A 20,205-nucleotide genomic window follows, 5' to 3' on the forward strand; every position below is an offset into this window, starting at 1 on the left:
TGCTTTTTTTTATTTTTCGAATATTTTAAGAGTATAGAAAGGAGAAAAAGAAAGAAATATAGGAGGAGAAAGGAGTTTTTATGGGATACTTTAAGTTTATTAGCTTTTAAAAACCTATTATACACGTATTTTTCGTAAAAAAGAATCATTTTAGAAGTGTCAAGTTGTCAACAACCCATTTCCTCCTCCTTGTACATACTGTAAAACATGTAGGGCAGCTGATGAGCTGATATTGCGTATAATATTGATCCATTTAAACCGAAGGGCGTCATATTTCCATTGCTTAACGAACACACGGTAACGGTAACACGTAACTTTCATATCTAATCCCGTAACAACTATATCATAGTGATATCATACATACGAGGGCTGTTCCGCAAGTTGTTAGCTGCTCCGGCTCTACTCATGCGATTACAATATTATTTTCTCCTCACTAGCTCGGAAAGTTGTCTTTTATCCTTTAAAACAAGCGGGGAAAAACGCATTTTATCCACTAGTGGGGAAAGTAATTTGACCTTGGATGGAGCGTGTTTAAGTAGCTTGACAGATAACAAAACGTAAAACGCTCATAATAATGGTTCGTTCGATATTAATTATCATTAAACAAATTGTTTGAGAATCTAATAAAATATACCAAAATTAGCTTTATTTAATGATTTTATGTCATAAACCTTAAACTTCCATAACAAACGTTTGATTTTTAATAATGATGTTAAATATAATTCTGAACGCACAAGTTGAGTCGATGCAATTTCAAAACGCATCAATGACATTTCATACGTCAGAAATGTCAACATTGTCAACAATTTTTTTACTTAGAAACTTCTCGCGTAAAAATACAGAATTTCCAGAGTTTTTTGTTATAATATCGTAAAAAAATGAGTGATTCCAGTGATGAAGATGATCTAACGCCTGTGGATGTTGCACTTTCCTCGCTACAGTGAGGTGAAAAGTTTTGTGTTACACACGGGTGCAAATGTATTTTACTTCTCGTGTGTTGAAACACGCGCGGGTAAAATACAACTTTGCACCCTTGTATAACAAATAACTATTATACCATTGTGCATGAGTTGTGAGGGATCTTTTAGTACTTAATTACTACTAGTTTTTTTTTTTACTTCGTGGCGTCGAAGCCTAACCATCAGTCATGTAAATCAGTAATTGAGACTCCATAGGTATGTGCTGTCATTTTATAAACAGTATTTAAAAAAAAACTGTTTTTTTAGGTGCTGCTAATTACACAAAATACTACAAATAATATTGTAATCTCATGAGTAGAGTCGGAGCCGGAGCAGCTACAACTTTCGGAACAGCCCTTGTATGTAAACCTAGAAGCGTGTTTGAAAATTTGTGGGGAAACTTGTTACTTTTTTAGGGTTCCGTACCCAAAGGGTAAAAACAGGACCCTATTACTAAGACTCCGCTGTCCGTCTGTCTGTCTGTCACCAGGCTGTATCTCATGAACCGTGATATCTAATAGACAGTTGAAATTTTCACAGATGATGTATTTCTGAGTCCGACTCGCACTTGGCCGGTTTTTTCTATACTAGAAATTTCAAATATACCTAAATATAAAATTTAGGATTATATTTATATGTACCTACTCAGAATCGATAAAAAGGAAAAAAGTTCTTTTTTATACAACATTATTTGTACCATTTTGACAAAATAACTCATAATTTTCGAAGAACGAAAAAGTAGTAGTACAGTACCATACAGTAAAAAAAAACACAGAAAATGACATACAATTAAAAGCTAGGTAACAACAGGCGGTCTTATCGCTAAGAAGCGATCTCTTCCAGACAACCTTTGGTTAGCAGGAAACTAATAAAACAAAAGTTTTTTTTCTAAATAACCACGCCATGGTTTGCCCGAATCTCATAATGTAACTGTTGTGAGAGACTTGTGCTAGCTGAGTCATTAGCAATCACACCTAAATGTACGAGTACTACGCACTACGCAGTACTACTCGTATACTCAGTCATGTAATATTTTATTTCCAGTTAATGTCGGAAACACTAGTGTTTAGTACAACACATTATAATTTTTACATTTTGCTTCAGAATAGTGAGATGCTGAAATCGTATTTCTATTTATTGGTTTGCGCTGCGCCCGCGTTATGCAATGTACCTAAGGTAAGTTTTCTTTAAAATAAATGAAAGGATTTGCTATAATTTGTTTATTATACCTAGTTTACGAAAAAGATTAGATGAAGAGATATTGACATACCAACACCGTTAGAAGTTACCTACTCCAAGGTTCGAGCCACGCTTTAGGCCTAATATAGTGACTATACCTATTGGTTTCCAAGACTATATATTATTTAGAATTTAATCTTTTTTAACAAGTTTGAGAACAAATACAATTATTTTATTAAATATTTTTATTTGTGTTTTTTAAAGTAGTCACACTACTATATATAAATTAAAAACTTCCGGCCTTCACCACTGGAGGGCTTCGTCACTTTTTCTTTAATATATGACATCTATTACAGTTTTTAATCTTTTTTGTTTGCTATGTCTAAGTATACCTTAGCGAACTCGGCGCCGTCGACTGGACAGAAACGGCTTTGGTATGCTACGCGGCGACGGAATATATGCTACGTTTCCACGCGTGGCATGTCTCGAAAAGCCTCAGGGACGCAGTTATGCGTTAGAGGAAGCAAGCAATATTGCTATCTCATTCCATCGCATATTAGCTGCGTCGGCATTTGATCGATCTCCTAAATTCGTAGTAACGAATGTATGAATTCGAGTAGTAGAAGCATCAAAATATTTATCAGTACGGTTTTTACTCACTATTATTTTTAGTCGCTTTTGGCGACATGTACTAACATGTAAAACCGTACTGATAAATATTTTGAAATATGTCTCACGATAGTTTAAGTGCGAGTAGAAGCATCTACTTAGCCAGCAAATGTCTAAAACCGTATATACGTAGTTGTTGCATCGTCTGTAGAAGCCTTTACTACGTTACTACGATTCGGACCCTTGCCGGGGATCTTTGGCGACCATAGACAAACTTCTCAGAAAACGCCTTATATAAACTCTTGACGTTAACTTTCGAATTCTATTTGTACGTACAATTTGGGGCGAGACGTTCTTTGCTAGTTACAAAACGTGTTAGAATTTTTAATACAGTGCTTCAGTTTACGTTATTAGTGTTATTACTCCAATGATGCCTTTTTTTACATGACAATTCATGTAAAAAAGGTGCCTCTAGTGGTATTTTATTTATCATCTTCCTCGTGTCGTCCCGGCATTTTGCCACGGCTCATGGGAGCCTGGGGTCCGCTTGGCAACTAATTTGATAGTTGATACCGAGTGAACTTGTTAATTTTTACCACGGAACATTTGGTAAGTTACGTTTGTTAATGTTACTTAAATATATGTTTTAATGTTTTATACCTATATATACCTACAAATGTTTAATTTGTACTGTCGTCATTGCTTATGTTATGTACACTAATAATATAATGCGCCTGCTGATAATATCGTGGCAATTTAACACAATGCTTAATAATACAGTCAAACCATTTTAATCTGCCCTCTGGCTATTCCTTGGATTACGAATAGCTAGGGAAGGGGTGCCTATCTCGTCGCATAATAATTAATTGTCCTAATGTTATGTTACGCATAAAACTCTTTTCGCATAATTTTTCTCCAGCTGAAACAGAAAGTATTTTCGAAAATGTTTTGCATAGGTTGTGTAGAATAGGGTAGGTTAGGTTAGGTTTCTTTTATAATTTTTCAGAAATGTGAATAGTTTCAGCAGAAATAAAATTTATGCGAAATGAGTTTTATGCGTAACATTACATTAGGATAATCAATTATTATGCGACCCAATATAGACCCCTAGGGGTCATATTATCGTAGGCGGGCATCTTTAAAGTGTATATACCTACCATTTACAACTTTTGGGTTATTTCGGCCACGACCACGACCACGAGACCACGGGGACAACGCCGTTCTCGAAACGTCGGAGGTAAATTTAAAACTTAATTTTACGCGATTAATTAGGTACGTCTTGTCCTCATAAATAGTGAAAGTTTAAATCAGAATCATCCAGCCCTATATATCTTATACTTTTAAACGAGCAACTCTTGTATATATCTATGTATATATATATTTATTTCGGGGATTTCGGAAACGGCTCTAACGATTTCGATGAAATTTGTTATATGGGGGTTTTCGGAGAAAAATCGATCTAGCTAGGTCTTGTCTCTAAGAAAACGCGCAATTTTGAGTTTTTATATATTTTCCGAGCAAAGCTCGGTCTCCTAGGTACTAATACAGGACGACCGGTCTGGCCTAGTGGGTAGTGACCCTGCCTGTGAAGCCGATGGTCCTGGGTTCGAATCCCGGTAAGGGCATTTATTTGTGTGATGAGCACAGATATTTGTTCCTGAGTCTTGGGTGTTTTCTATGTATTTGTATATTATATATATCGTTGTCTAAGTACCCACAACACAAGCCTTCTTGAGCTTACTGTGGGACTTAGTCAATCTGTGTAAGAATGTCCTATATTTATATTTATTTATTTAATATATTACAACTCGTTAACGTAATTACTTGATTATGATTACTTAAAAGTTATTGGGCTCATGAATTCGGCTTCACCTGCGTCGGGTCAGCCGCTATCAGCCGCTGATAGTGATAACAGTTGTTTATCAATCTCAGACGACACCACACGTATCTCCAGAACAAAAACTATCAAACTTGTTCGCGATTGAGCTCAAAAGTATACAGGTTAGTGTTTTAAATTAGATCTTAAAAGTTTTGTATAAAAAAAGGAAAATCTCTTTTAACTTGATTCTCTATCTGAAACTGAAATTCAACATTTTTTATTTGAGTTATGACGGCAATTGTATAAGCTATCAATCAAAGATTTCAAAACTAAAGATAGGCCCATATAATTCTGGCCGAACATTCTCGTTTGGTGTGCCTGGGTGGAATGCTAACAACGCGATTGGTTCATGATAAGTTCGCATCACGCGCCAAATTTGCCGCAACTAGTTCTTAGACTAAGGTCTGTTTTTTTATTCCGTAGACTAAAATGACGTTTCATGTGTAAGACATGACATTTCTTAGTACCACATGAAATGTCGTTTTAGTCTACGGAATGAAAAACAGAATATAGACTGCACGATTGGCTGTTGTACTGGCACCATTCTTATTGTCCGTAAGGCCCGTCTTTACCAAGTAATATAGAACTATTATATAATCTGTGGTAGTATACAAGTCAAAGCTAAATATCAATGCTGTATAGTAAGTATAGTGTATACTAAGTACTTACACAGAGAGAGAGTATTTCTGACAAATAATATTCTGCCAGATGAGGGGAACCCGAAAAAAAATCTTGTGTATTTTTGTAATGTCTTAATAAGTGTAATGTGTTCTGTCGTGGCATCACCGTATCATGGGCCTTTGTGATCGTCACGAATTATCTTTATTTATCTTTAAAATGTAAGCTAGCATTATGCCGAGTTGGGTCTATTTCGTGATGCGTGGGCATCACGAAATAGACCCAACTCGGCATAATGATCTGTTCTTTTCTTGCTCCCGTTGTCTGTACATATTCGTATCTACATACATATTTTGTGATCGTCACGAATAAAATGTTTTTTTTTTTATTTTTATCTTTAATAAGAAATATACAAATCAGTAGAATCTATATACGTACCTTACTCGTGTTTTTGCAGCACAATAGAAGATAAATAAACAGTAGGTATTTTTCACCTCTATCATATCGGTAAGTCCCTATCGCTGGTTGGTCACGTTACAGGGGCTGTGGCTGTTTACATGATGGATGAGGTAGTAAATAACAAAAACCGGCCAAGTGCGAGTCGGACTCGCGCACCGAGGGTTCCGTACTTTTTAGTATTTGTTGTTATAGCGGCAACAGAAATACTGATCTGTGAAAATTTCAACTGTCTAGCTATCACGGATCATGAGATACAGTCTGGTGACAGACAGACAGAGGGATAGACGGACAGGCGGACAGCGGAGTCTTAGTAATAGGGTCCCGTTTTTACCCTTTGGGTACGGAACCCTAAAAAAGATACGAGACATTTATTCGTGACAATCACAAACATGTACGTAGGTACATGTACACACAACAAAAGCAAAGAAATATATAATCTTCAAAAACCCCTCACGGAATTAATGGACGCCCCCCAGCGGGTTACGGAACTAAAGTAAGCTTGACCCGACATGCTCTGCCAGTTTTTCATACTGCACAGTTTCTGCTATTGCACATTAGATGTCGCTGCACGGCCCGCAAACTGGCTAACGGTTTGCTATCGTAAAAAAGCCACCATGTAACTCAGTATCCGTGAACGTTTAAGGTGGTTCTCCTTATGCGGAAAACTCCGCCATCTTTTGGTTAGTCGGCATGACTATATATTTTTGTAGTCTGCGTCAGTGACGCTGACATTTATGGTACAAAGCATCTTATGCGGCTGCCGCGGTGCTGCAGCGCGTCGGGCATGTTCGTGGACGCGGGGGTCCCCGACTTTTTCGCGATAATTAGATCCCGCGTTGCCTCGTTCTGGAGGAGACTGCGCTGTTCCGACAACAAAATACTTGTGGCTGTTTCTGACGATAAAAGGAGTCCGGTGTTTAAGCGCTGGATTTCTGTTCACATGGATCAGAACAGAAAATGACTGAACCTAGATTTAGACTTATTTTTAACATGACTGGCACCCCTTTACAGTGTCAATTAGTTCTTAAGTAGTATTTAATTTTGTACGCAATATGGGTAAATGCCTGAAATAAAAGCTTTTTATTTTATTTATTTTTTTTATTTTTATTTTAAATGTAGCTTTCCGTCGGAAATGGGCCCTGAAGGTGGGTACTGACCAACGTTACGAGGTGTAATGTAACATTCGCATCGAGCGTGTTACGCATCGCGCATGTTACGCTGTGTTCTAAAATCGGCGTAACATGCTCGTCAAAACTCTGTGCTCCGCTTTCGCCGCCAGTTCACTCAAGATGGCCGACAGCGAGGACGCGTTGGTATCTTTGATTCTACTTAATTATTGTTTCATCTAAATTAAGAAGAAGAAAAAACGTTACTGGACATCAAACTTATTTAAAAACAGATGCGTATGTGGTGGTTTGTCATTGATAGCAATTTTAAAAAACCAGAGGATTACTGGACAGTATAAAAACTGTACGCACGTCTCCGATCGATTTTAAAGAACTCTTTAATTTAATTGGACCAAAAGTACATAAAAAAGATACATATCATAACATATATACGGAATTCGCGCGCGGACAGTAAGCTTTTGGACTACAGTTGGGTGATCTGTTTACAATGATTCTTTATATTTTTCAGATCAAGATGGCGAAGCGCACAGTGCTGAACGAGGCCTACAAGGGCCTGGTGGAGACCATGTCTATCCCGGTAGAGCTGCATGAGCGCGCTGGCCGCAAGTTTGCCAGCTTCGGTGGCGTTCTGCCAATACACTGCGCTACGGAAGAACAGGTACTACTAGAGCCCTCCTGTGGCAAGTAGGAAAACTGAACGCTTAAAATATTTCGTCTGAAGAACAGGTACTACTAGCGCCCTCTAGCAGCGAGTAGTCAAACTAAATTTATTGTGCACCATAGTAAGAAAATACAGAAAGAGATACAAGCTTAAGACTAGGTAACAACAGACGCTCTTCCAGACAAAGTACAACTTTGAACGGGTGGTGCCGATATACATATAAATTAACAAATCGAGGACACAAATAATTTTTTAAACTTTAAAATAATATATACATACAAATACCCTAAAAATATATACATACATACATTCATGTATAATCATATAAATAAGGCAAGTTAGGCAGCGATAGGTATAAATGTAATTTCAATAGATTTTTAAAAATGGGAAGGGATTTAGGATTTAGCACATCTGATATCTAACGGCAAAGCATTCCACAGCCGAACAGCTCGAAATGTAGTTAATGTAAAAGTTTGAGAAAGAACATGGCGGAGCAAGGAGACATACTCGTATGCTTCTCCGCACCCCGGACGGAAGAAAGATAATTGAAACGCTCTTTAAGATATATGTAGAGGGGTAGTGGGGTGCGCTATTAATATTTCAACAAAAAACTAGAGGAAGATTATAAATGCTTGATATATTTTGTGTCTATGTACCTACCTACCTACCCTACCCTACCTTATGTACCTACAGGTATTGGAGTTGGCGAAGACTACCCACCATTACTGCGATGTGTTCACCGACGAGGTGTTGGCTCCGTTAGCCGAGTTAGCCTACGTTCGTCTAGACGAGAATACTGCTGAAAAGGTCGGTTCGGTCGGTCGGTCGGTAAAGTATACTTCTATCGTATGCACGGTAACGTCGGTAACGATATACCTACATCTGAAAGTAAACAAATACCTACTCTGGGTCTCTCGCGGTTATAGTTGTTTAGCATGACCTACATTTTGATACATCTCGTGAAATATGGCGAGTTGAGGCTCATTAGAAAAGTCTCGAACTACTTGTTAAACGTCCCATACAATCATTTTCGGTCGCCGTTACGACGCAAATGTGTCGACACCGTTTTTTCCGGTCACAATTCCGGTCGCAGTGTCGTCGCCGTAACGACACCGCTACCAGAAATGGGGAAGAGTCGATACATTGTTAACAGTTTTTTTTTTCGGTTACAATGTTTCGAAACAGTTCGGTAACGGTTACGAATCATTGTGTATAGATTTGGTCACAAACTGAACGCTTAAGTGCATAAAAAAATGTTTCGACACTTTGTGCCCGAAAAGTGTATACACGGCGACCCCTTTAGTTACTGAAATAATTCTGTTCGCATTGTGGACACACTGTTACCACACTAAGTATAGAATTTGGTCACAATCTGAACGCTAGTGTATAAAAAAATGTTTCGACACTTTGTGACCGAAAAGTGTATACACGGCGACCACTTTAGTTACTGAAATAATTCTGGTCGCATTGTGGACACACTGTTACCACACTAAGTATAAAATTTGGTCACAATCTGAACGCTAGTGTATAAAAAAATGTTTCGACACTTTGTGACCGAAAAGTGTATACACGGCGACCACTTTAGTTACTGAAATAATTCTGGTCACAATGTGTACACACTGTTACCACATTAAGTAACCAAAACTGAACACAGTCGCAAAGCGTAGATAGTAGCTGTTACGACATATCTGGCATTTCGTTACTACTTTGATGATTTCTGCGACCGGAATGGTTATATCAAAGATATCTCCGTAATAGACTCCGTAATGGACCTGTAACCTAATGTTATTAATAAATTTTCATTTTCATTTAGATGGATACAGTCTAAGGAAAAAACGTACCTCGAAAATCAAGAAAATTTGATTCTCGTTCAGAGGGCGCTACTAGCTTTGGCCAACTGTCGTATAGATGGCGTTGACGGTTTCGTTTGTTATTAAACAATTTTAACGCATATCAGTGAAAGAACATGGGTCAAAATTATAAAAATAATTAATGCAAATAAAAAAAAATCATTTATCCATATTTAAATACATTTTATCGTATTTTTATAAATCTTCATTTTTAGTTTTAAAGTGTGTCGACAGATGGCAGTGAATTTACTGTGGTTACAAAATGTACTATGACAGTACCGCTCTAGTATAAGTTACTCTATGGTTATATGCATGGGGTACAAAGTTTCCTCTCAGCAATAATACAGCCTTTTCCAAAATAGTTTTTGACTAACAAACAATCAAGTTGGAATTTGTATTTCAAAATGGTTGGCTCTCGTGTCGTATATGTGTAACATGTTGGTTAAATTATATATTTTTTGTGACAGGTGTTTATAAACCGCAGCAAGCGCATCCTCCTCACGTCCAGCGACGGGCAGCTCGCGCAGTGGCGCGCCGCCCCGAGCTTCCCGTCCGACAACCGCTTCCTCGCCGGCGCGCCCATCGTCAACCACGACGGCGCGCTGGTGTCCGTGGTCACTGCCAAGAGGGGCAACCACTATGCCGTGTCTTCCTTTGATGTTAGTTCTAAGCCAATTATATCATCTTCATCTTCAATTTAGACATAATACAGTCAGCAGCAGAAGTTGAAGCGGGCGAGTTATTCAAAATGATCTTGACGGGACTTTATTAAATAAATAAATATTATAGGACATTCTTACACAGATTGACTAAAGCTCAAGAAGGCTTGTGTTAAGGGGCCCACAGACTATCAGTCCGCCGGACGATATCGGCCTGTCAGTTAGAACACAAAATTGACAATTCCGAACAACTAACAGGCCAATATCGTCCGGCGGACTGATAGTCAGTGGGCCCCTTTAAATTATGGGTACTCAGACAACGATATACATTTATAATATATAAATACTTAAATACATAGACAACACCCATGACTCGAGAACAAATATCTGTGCTCATCACACAAATAAATGCCCTTACCGGGATTCGAACCCAGGACCATCGGCTTCACAGGCAGAGTTACTACCCAAAATTTTTGTTAAGAGAATAAGAACAGTTCAAGGTAATTTTCAAGGTAATTCTGCTGCTGAGTGCACGTAGGAATGTCACAAAGCTACAGTTCTGGTCAACTCCGGATTTTTGTGATTTCGTCGATTCTATATTTCTCTCGGCCAACTGTTTTCGTAGATTTTTTGTTTAAAAAAAAGTCTAATACATCGTACGATCAAAAGTAATAACACTAAAAACTTGAAGGTTGAATAATTCATGTTTTTATTTAAAAAAAATATGTGCACCCAAAAAAGTCTGTGTGCAATGTGAATCTTTTGCTCGCTTACTTATTTATTATTGTCGGCTAAAGTCGCAAATCTCTCTCCTTCAGTTTACAGTCTGGCAAAAAAGAGTAGAAATTAAAAAGTGGCAACACTGTAGTTTCGTCCCTTTCAAATCGATCTAAGAAAAACGGGACGACACTACAGTGTTGCCACTTTTTAATTTCTACTCTTTTTTGTAGTTGTCTGTCTATCATGTTCACGCTCACGCCCCTGACTAAAGTCGTCGTTAAAGGGTCCCACTGACTATGAGACCGCCAGTTGTTCGGTACTGTAAATTTTTTTAAATTAAAAGAAAAATGGAACACCGCTCCAATCACTTCTCACAGTCGCTCTCTCGCTTCGCTCAGTTGGTAGAAACGATTGGACCGGTGTTTCAATGATCGCAGGTTCAAGTCCTGCCGGAGATGTAAATTTTTCCATTTTTCCTTTAATTTAAAAATTGGGAGTGACGCTCGCAGACGTTCTGCTTCATACAAAATTGACAAATTTTTGTTCTAACTGACAGGCCGATATCGTCCGGCGGACTGATAGTCAGTGCGCCCCTTAACGGAATGCGCAATGGGGTTGGCCGGTCGAGTTAGCAGATTGCGCCAGCATAGCTTGCCTTGTCAATCCCTAGAATTGTCTCAAATTGTTTTTAATGCCCTGGATGTCAGCCCTTTAAGCCAAATCTCATAGAAAAAGGGGCAAGCTATGGCGCCATCTCTGCAAACCTTTGACAGTTGCCAACTCCATTTTTATTTTGCCAGGGCGAAGGAGGCTACTTCGACACCACCCTCCCCTGGAAGATCTTGGACTCCCCGGGCATCATCTACGGCGACCAGAGCTTCCCCTCCCGCGAGGCGCTCCGCAGCCACGTGGTCTTCCTCCCCCCCGCCCACAAGGCCCCCCCGTCCCCCGCCGCCCCCGTGCTGCACAGGAGCGCGACCCCCCGTATAGCGTTAGTTGCCGGGAACGGCCGACAGATGGCGCATATTTATTTGCAAGGAGTGCACGCTGATGGGGTTGAATATTTGTAGATGAGGTAAATGGATCGCTTTTCTATCGACGTTTCCATAAACATTTGCGTTTTGATTGTACTTTGATGTAGTTTTTTTAGTAGATACTTATCATTATATAACTTAATATGTGTTTGATAATTATAACTTATGACATTAATTGTAATAATATTGTTTTTTTTGTGGCCTACCTACCTACAATATTTACTAATAAACTAGATAACTGAAAATATACACAAATAATACTTTACAATTACCAGTTTTTAAAAATTGTAATAAAAACAAGTTATTACCATTTTACTTTTTTATTAAAAAAATACACCTTTATTTACAATAAAAAACCTTATCCCAACTAAATAAAGCCCATATTATAATCAGTCTTTATAAACTATTTGGTAATAATACCAATTAACAATAATAATGTAAAATCTTGATTTGCACTAGTAAATAAACAATATAGGAAAATCATCTCTTTTATCCTGCACTTATTTGGATAGGTTATTTATCACTTCTATCAGTTTCTGGTCAAGCATCCAACCATCGGATCGTATATTTTTTAGGGTTCCGTACCCAAAGGGTAAAAACGGGACCCTATTACTAAGACTCCGCTGTCCGTCTGTCTGTCACCAGGCTGTATCTCATGATCCGTGGTAGCTAGACAGTTGAAAATTTCACAGATGATGTATTTCTGTTGCCGCTATAACAACAAATACTAAAAACAGAATAAAATAAATATTTAAGTGGGGCTCCCATACAACAAACATGTTTTTTTTTTCCGTTTTTGCGTAATGGTACGGAACCCTTCGTGCGCGAGTCCAACTCGCACGTAAAATATCACGTTTGTTGTATATGCGCCCCACTTAAATATTCATATTATTCTATTTTTAGTATTTGTTGTTATAGCGGCATCAGAAACACATCATCTGTGAAAATTTCAACTGTCTAGCTATCACGGTTCATGAGATACAGCCTGGTGACATACAGACAGACGGACGGACAGCGGAGTCTTAGTAATAGGGTCCCGTTTTTACCCTTTGGGTACGGAACCCTAAAAAGATCGAAACCCCTGTTTTAGTCGATATACATCCTAACTAGATCAGCCTCCCGCGCGGGCGCGCGCGTGCACGGGCAGGCGCGGTGCGCGCGCAAGTGCCGCGAGATACAACTGTAGCAGAATATCAACCTGAAATGGATACCGACGTGAAGTCTCTATCGGGAGAAAGGACTGTTTTTTGAGCTCTAGGTATAGTAGGTATATACATAGGTCACTATACAAGGTGTTCACGAGGAAACCGAAAGATTTTAACCACGCTTTTCTAAGGCCAAAAGAAGGAAAAAAATGTTTTAAGTTTAGGTGAAATTCGCAAAAAAAAAATTTTTTTTTTCGATTTTTAGATGTATTTGTACATAAAAAGTAAATATTATTGGTAAACGTCACTTTAAATGGACTTTTACATTTTTTTTCGTAAAACGTAGTTTTTACAAAGTGTTACTTGTCACTTTTTGACATCTATTAATAAGGTTACTTAGACTACGTCCCACAGTGGCAACATCGACATCAAAAATGCGTTTTGCACTATGTAACAATAAGAACTTGTTTTTTTTTAATTGGTATTAACTCTGAAACTAGGCAAATTATATAGGTAGAAAAGTTTATAGGACATTTTAGTCTTTAAATATGATCAGGAATACGCTGTTAAAATTATTCGGTATCCTCATGTTAGACCGTGTATAGGTTTTTCAATAGACAAATATGAAACACAGAGGCCTATCACATATACTTTTTAAAACTATATTTTCATAGACAATGTTTGGCGGGAAAACATTTACTTTCTTTTTAAATCTACTTATTAAGAAATAAAGTTGGTCAAACCAAATTGGCAGTAAATAAAAAAAAACTATATACCCATCCTTTTCTTTTGGGTGCTAGTAATAGTGTAAGACAAAGATAGTATGATTCTCTCTGTCTATGTTTGAAATGAGACAGCCCTATAGATGGTCAAGAAAATTTTGTCAGTAGAAAAAGGCTGCAAATTTAAAAAATGTAGGCGCGAAGGGGTATTTGAATTTCGCGCCTTTTTCTACTGACGCAACAGTGTAGTAAAGTATGTATGTGTGTATAAACTCTTCATTGTACAAAACATAGAACACAAATATGCCACAGAAATAGGCAGTACAAAGGCGAACTTATCCCTTTAAGGGATTTCTTCCAGTTAATATTAAAGTAACACCATATGTACTGTAAAAATATATTTACCCGGAGACGGGGAGCGCCGTGGGCGTCTTCCAATGCTGTAAGCATATGGGGCACTTGTTCCGCCACCGCTCCAGGGCAGGGTCCCGCTGCAAATAATTATATACATTCATTGCATTCGTTACAGTTAGACCAAGAAGACTCTGCAGCGATTTTGATAACACACTGTGCAACATAATAATTTCGTAAAAGTTTGACGTTTAAAATAACACTTGCACAGTCTATACTATCAAAATCGCTGCAGTTATCTTGGTCTCTACCACTGAAAGTGTACTGACCATAGACATAGTATTTATTTTATTATTATTATTGTTGGGGTGTTGTGGGCCTGTGAGTGTCACGTCGACCAAGCAGTGATCTATTGTGACGGCCCTTTAAAGTTCGTTACTAATGCCCGTTGAGTCCAGAAAATTCCAGATTCTTTGGGCCGTAATGTTCTGTACTTCATAGGGTTGCAGTATGTGCCGCCCTAAGTGGACACTTCTTTTTGACATTAGTGGTCCACAGGAACAGAGAATGTGCATTGCAGTCTCCTCTGACTCCTGGCAGAACCTGCATGTCGCATCCTGTTTCTTCCCAATTCGGAACATGTGTTTGTTCAACTTACAGTGTCCAGTCAATATTCTAGTCACTGCGCAGGTTTTATATCTTTTGAGCCTTAGAAGCTCCTTAGCAGACATAGTATAGTAGTTATAGACATGACAAGCCATTGGGACTGACACTTTTTTTTTCTTTTTTTTTTCTATTCAATGGCTTTACTCCTCGCTAAGTTTAGCATGGTGGATTCTGCCAATGTCGAGGTGTAGACTTTTCACTTGTGAGACGAAAATGTTCGGTTAAATTTAGATCTTGTGGAAGGATAGGCTGGGAAGCTACAACAAGTACTGACAGATGGAATGACAGTAAACACAAAGATAGATATAAATCCGTAATAGATGGATACAGTCTAAGGAATAAACGTGCCTCGAAAATCAAGAAATTTTGATTCTCGTTCAGAGGGCGCTACTAGCTTTGGCCTACTGGCGTATACATGGCGTTGACGGTTTCGTTTGTTATTTAACAATTTTAACGCATATCAGTGAAAGAACATGGGTCAAAATCATAAAAATAATTAATGCAAATAAAAAAATCATTTATCCATATTTAAATACATTCTATCGTATTTTTATAAATATTTATTTTTAGTTTTAAAGTGTGTCGACAGATGGCAGTGAATTTACTGGGGTTACAAAATTGACTATGACAGTACCGCTCTAGTACAAGTTACTCTATGGTAAACAGTTACCTGTGGAGGCGGCGGACAGACGGCGGCTCGTGTGGCGGTGGAGGGGGCGGCGGTCTCCCACCAGCGCAGGAACTGCACGGCGAAGGCGCCGTACTCCACGCCGCGGAGCGCCAGCGTGCCCAGCATGGGGAACGTTACGCAGGCACTTCTGTGCACAACACACCCATATTTATTTTAATAAAGGAAATTTATGGCAAATATTACATTTTTGGTACAAGCTTTTGTCGCAGACTGTACTTTTCTTTCCACAGGCACTACAAATCAAAGCATATTAAATTATTTTAAAACATATTAAATTATTAATTCAATTATTTGACATTTTGTATATTTTACGTATTTAAATTAAATTTTCAATTTAATATGTTTGAGTCTCACAGGAGTTTTATAGTTGAAACTCATTAAGGCAATTCTAAAAACCCCGAACACCAATTAGGTTGCGTTGTTTTATCACAGAGTTCCTATGGCCACCTCCTGTCGCCATCATCAGATCGGCTCGATGGCACCATAGTATTGCATTATAAACCGATTTACATATGTATGCAAAACTTCAGCTCGATCGGAAATTGGGGAGCCTTTACACCTCCAAATCTTATTAATAGTAGTAGTAAACACTTTATTGCACAAAACAAGTACATAACACAGAGAGGATACAGTAAATGTGTACAAAGGCGAACTTATCCCCTCATAATAGTATTATCTTTCTCAGACTGTGGGGCGGAAGGGCTTCTCTCAAGGTCAGCGCTAGAGTCACAAGGGAAAAGGTTGGGCTTGACGCTCCTCTCAGATATGCTGCTAGTTGGAGTAGTTGGATCAGATTGAGGAGTGACCAGGATAGTACTGACCCAAACTGTCCTGACACCAGACTTCTGACCAAATCCCCTCAAGTATCATCTTGTGCTTGAAGGGGCGTGTCTCTTAACGTCAACCCTAGGGCTACCAGCGATGGAGTAGGGCTGGACGCTCGTCTAAAATAAGCTGCCAGTTGTATCAGGGTGGCGAGTGACCAGGATACCAACCCAAACTGTCCTGACACCAGACTTCTGACCACATCTCCCCACGTATCTTCTTGTTCTTGAGGAGGGGCTTCTCTCAAGGTCAGCCTTAGAGCCGCTAATGCTGGTGTAGGGCTGGATGCGCCTCGGAGATATGCTGCCAGTTGGACCAGTTTGGCGAGCGAGGTGACCAGATGGATGGTGGAGTATACGTGGATGGCTGCGCGCTTTGCTGTTGCTGTGTGGCCCTGCCAGAAGATAATATTGATTTCTTTATTATATTAAAAGATTGTCCCACTACTAAACAGCTTGCTTGTTTTGTTTATTGGGGTCCCCCAGGAGAGCTCATCAAAGAAATCGGCTTGCTTGTTTTGTTTATTGGGGTTCCCCCATGAGAGCTAACCAAAGAGATCAAACTCATATTGCATTTATTTAACTTGTGTGGTGTATGTAACATTTTTAAATGTAATACAACTATGTTCTTGCAATAAATTATTGATTGATTGATTGGCGTGCTTTTTGTTAAACCTGCTAGGAAACTCACTTAACTGAATTTTTCACTTAACTAACTACAAACATTTTTTGGATTACTTTACAAAACAAGTAAAATATAGTTTTTATTAAAAATCACATAAAACATACCTTTCCAAGTATACCATCTTCATGCTCGTCTCTCCAGCGTGTCACGGCGCTCTCAAACTTGTCTCGCAGGTAAGGCAGTAACACTAACAATGCCAGTGAGCCAAGTTCTGCACCGCGGGGCAAGCGAGTCCCGGAGTGGAATTCTCCACTTGGGGATGTTGGTGCTCTCACAAGACCGTAGAAGCTTTCAGAAAATGATGCAGCTAAAGTTGAAATACATTGTTTAGTTTGTGGTAAATTAACATTTTAAGAGGCCGGAGGGAGGAGTTAGACCAAGATAAGTCTGCAACAATTTTGATAGCACATGCATTGAGCGGCCGCCATGCAGCGAGTCGGGCTTTGGCCCCCAGTACACGGCGCGCCCTCGACCAGTGAAGACGTGTCGTTGCTCCGTGAAGAGGATCCTCGTAAATTGGATCGAAACATGTCGAGCTATTCGACTTAATACAGGGACCGGACAACCCTTTCCGCGATAAAACCCTTTCAATGGGCGACACTTAAACACGGCTAACACATTTGAAAGACTTTCCCTTTTGAACTGCAAGCCCATTCATACCCTTACCTTTGACTAACCCTTACCGAAAAGCTAACCAAAAATATGGCTAGTTCTTATAAGGGTTACCCTTATCTTTAAGCGCTTTTTATAAAGGTTTCCCTTTGCGTGAAAGAGACAGGATTAGTATATATCTACGGTAGTGTATGAAAAGGAAAGAAAATACGTGCCTAGTCAAAGAACGCCGCCGTCGCCGCCGACGATCGCTCGGATTCGAAGTAATGTGTGCTTTATGAACAAGGTAGATAACTTAAATTAACACGCTTATATGCTAAAAGGGAAGCCCTTTATAAGGGTAACCCTTATAAGCAATATGCAAGGTGTTGGTGAGCAGATGATAAGGGTTTTGTAAGGGTATTTGGGCTACCGATTACTCAAATGTGGTAGCTTTATATAAGGGTTTTTAAAAGCAAAACAAAGGGTTTCGTCTGGCAAAGGGTATGGTGAGTTAAGCCTTATGCAATACCCTTATAAAACCCCGATAAGGGATAGCGGGCCGGTCCCTGCTTAATAATACGTGAGTGACCCGTTTTAAAATAATTTAATATGTTTGAGTCTCACGGGAGTTTTATACCCTGTATATTATCTCTAAATGAGAAAGCAAACAGACAAAAACAAAGTAATGAAAGTAGAGAGTCCAAATCAAAAATTTCATTGAAATAGATGTCATATAAGTGCTAAAGAAGTGACCAATCCAGCATTTATATAACATTTTTTTAATTTACAATTTACATATCAGTAGTATGACTACTGGCTACTTAACGCATTTACTACCAATGTTTTTATAGCGCTACATGTATAACCCACAGGGTTCAAAATTATCCAGATAATAATCAGATGTCTTTGATAATTATCGCGATAAAAATTAATTAAGGTATGGATGGTGCTACTCGTATATTTATTTTCTTTGAATTCTTTGATAGTAAAAAATAATGATTGGGGCGTTTTTTGCTATGAAAAACTGACCTAATATTGATTAGTTTTTTTATTAACCATTGAAATATAAGATATTCATCATGTAATAATTTAATTATATTTCGTAAATTTTAGGTTATTGTCAAATTGATAATTATCAGGTATAAAAAATCACGATAATTTATTATCGCGATAATTATGGTTGATAATTATCCTTTCGGACCCTGATAGCCGATTCTAGCATATTCACCTTTGCAGAGGAAAGCGACTACAAACAAAGCGCCTGCCGAGCGGTTCCCAGCAGGGGTCGGAAACCGGTATTTGCTCCATACAAAAATACCAGTATTATTACGTTCTTTTGTTTATAATTTCATTTTTAATGGGACGTTTTAATAATGCAAAATTGTTTCCTAAATACATGATTCAGTCCTACGTAATGAGCATAAAAAAATTCAAAATATTGGGCTATTTCGGGGTTTTAAAAAAATACCGGTTCCGAGCCCTGGTTCCCAGCATGCAATGTGTTCAATTCACTAACAAAATTATTTTATAAAATAATTTGATTTGTTCCCTAAATTCTAATTTTGTGTTTTCTGAGAGTGAACAATGTTAGACATAGGTACTAAGTTACTAACCATAATGCTTGAGATAGTGGTATTGTAGGAAGCCCTCAAACAGCAGGAAGAGCTCATCGTACCAACGCTCGCACCAGCCCAGCCGGTCAGGGTATACTGTTGCCAAATACTGCAAGAAAATGACATTTTGCACCTTATAATACGGTAATACGAGAAAACCTATATACTGGATACCTAAGACTTATCTATATAACTGATTTATAGTGTAATTAGCTTAGACTTTAAACTAATCAATTAATGAATAGGTAGGTCCACACAGACAGGGCCAGATTTAGAGGTGTGGAGGCCCCGGGGTAACAAAGGAGGTAAAAATTATTTCTCCGAAGTCTCTATTGTGGGGGCCCCTCTTATGTGGAGGCCTGGGGCAGTTGCCCCGGTTGCCCTCCCCTATATCCGCACACAGAACAAGCCGCATTGCGAGGGAATTGTCGCGCAAAGCAGCTCGGTTGGTGACTTGTGGCTCAATTTCCTTGCAAGGCGGCTCATTCTGTGTGTATCCGCCTATTGTATAGTGGCATGGGCAGGATTCCTCAACTCAACGACTGACGCCTCTTCTGCATGATGATTTAGGTTCATAACATGCTGAACCCTTTTCCGAATCTGTGAAAGTAAGTATCAAATTTTTATTATCATTCTAATCTAGTAAGACAATACTGAAAGGAAATTTAAGTTACCTCTATAAGTTTCCCAAAAGCAGGCTTCACAGTAGCCCCAAGCGCCTCCTGTGCCACCACTTGGAACACCGACGGAGCTCCTTGCAATGTTCTCGTCAAGTGCGCAGCGTACACCGCCATGGTTGCAGGTTTTACAGTTTAGTATCCACTATTTACTATAAATATTAACAATATCGCGTGATCTGGTTTATGTTTTTGTAATGTTAATGTAACGCTCTCGTCAGAAAGTAGTGGAAGACAGTGTCTCTAATTTTACTTAGTAAGAAGTAATAAAAAACCTACAAAATATCACATAAATAAACACATCAGGAAAATGTTCTCTAGACACAAACATATGTATTTCTGAAAAATCCTAGACTACCCTTTCACCATAATTAATTTATAATCACCAATATAACGGGAAAATAGCATTAAAATTAATTTACAATTTAATTTCTTGTTTTGTATTTGATTTGAGGTTATGTTATTATCTCAGTCGAAATGTCA

At 38.6% G+C, this 20,205-nt stretch overlaps 2 protein-coding genes across 5 annotated transcripts; one reads left to right on the forward strand and one right to left on the reverse strand.

Annotated features, from left to right (window-relative positions):
- Nucleotides 1–2,010: 2,010 nt before the first annotated feature.
- LOC134749947 (poxin-like) lies at nucleotides 2,011–11,989 on the forward strand. 4 transcript variants are annotated; one of them, XM_063684979.1, is made up of 5 exons: nucleotides 2,011–2,135; nucleotides 7,339–7,488; nucleotides 8,185–8,298; nucleotides 9,809–10,000; nucleotides 11,521–11,989. In XM_063684979.1, the coding sequence occupies exons 1-5, from the start codon at nucleotides 2,073–2,075 to the stop codon at nucleotides 11,788–11,790; spliced, it is 789 nt and encodes a 262-aa protein (XP_063541049.1). In that variant the 5' UTR covers nucleotides 2,011–2,072; the 3' UTR covers nucleotides 11,791–11,989. The 4 variants fall into 4 exon arrangements, with proteins under 4 accessions (XP_063541049.1, XP_063541050.1, XP_063541052.1 ...); XM_063684980.1 differs by having other exon boundaries at nucleotides 2,058–2,126; XM_063684982.1 differs by lacking the exon at nucleotides 2,011–2,135 and adding an exon at nucleotides 3,096–3,356 and having other exon boundaries at nucleotides 11,521–11,986.
- Nucleotides 11,990–12,149: 160 nt separating this feature from the next.
- Nucleotides 12,150–20,194, reverse strand: LOC134749942 (peroxisome assembly protein 12). The gene is made up of 7 exons (XM_063684969.1): nucleotides 19,720–20,194; nucleotides 19,046–19,154; nucleotides 16,943–17,145; nucleotides 16,325–16,548; nucleotides 15,309–15,456; nucleotides 14,027–14,112; nucleotides 12,150–12,952 (listed from the first exon to the last, which is right to left on the reverse strand). Exons 1-7 carry the CDS (start codon nucleotides 19,837–19,839, stop codon nucleotides 12,841–12,843), a joined length of 1,002 nt encoding a protein of 333 aa, XP_063541039.1. The 5' UTR covers nucleotides 19,840–20,194; the 3' UTR covers nucleotides 12,150–12,840.
- Nucleotides 20,195–20,205: the final 11 nt, after the last annotated feature.

Source organism: Cydia strobilella, chromosome 19, assembly GCF_947568885.1.
Source record: "Cydia strobilella chromosome 19, ilCydStro3.1, whole genome shotgun sequence".
NCBI classification, from domain to species: Eukaryota; Metazoa; Arthropoda; class Insecta; order Lepidoptera; family Tortricidae; genus Cydia; species Cydia strobilella.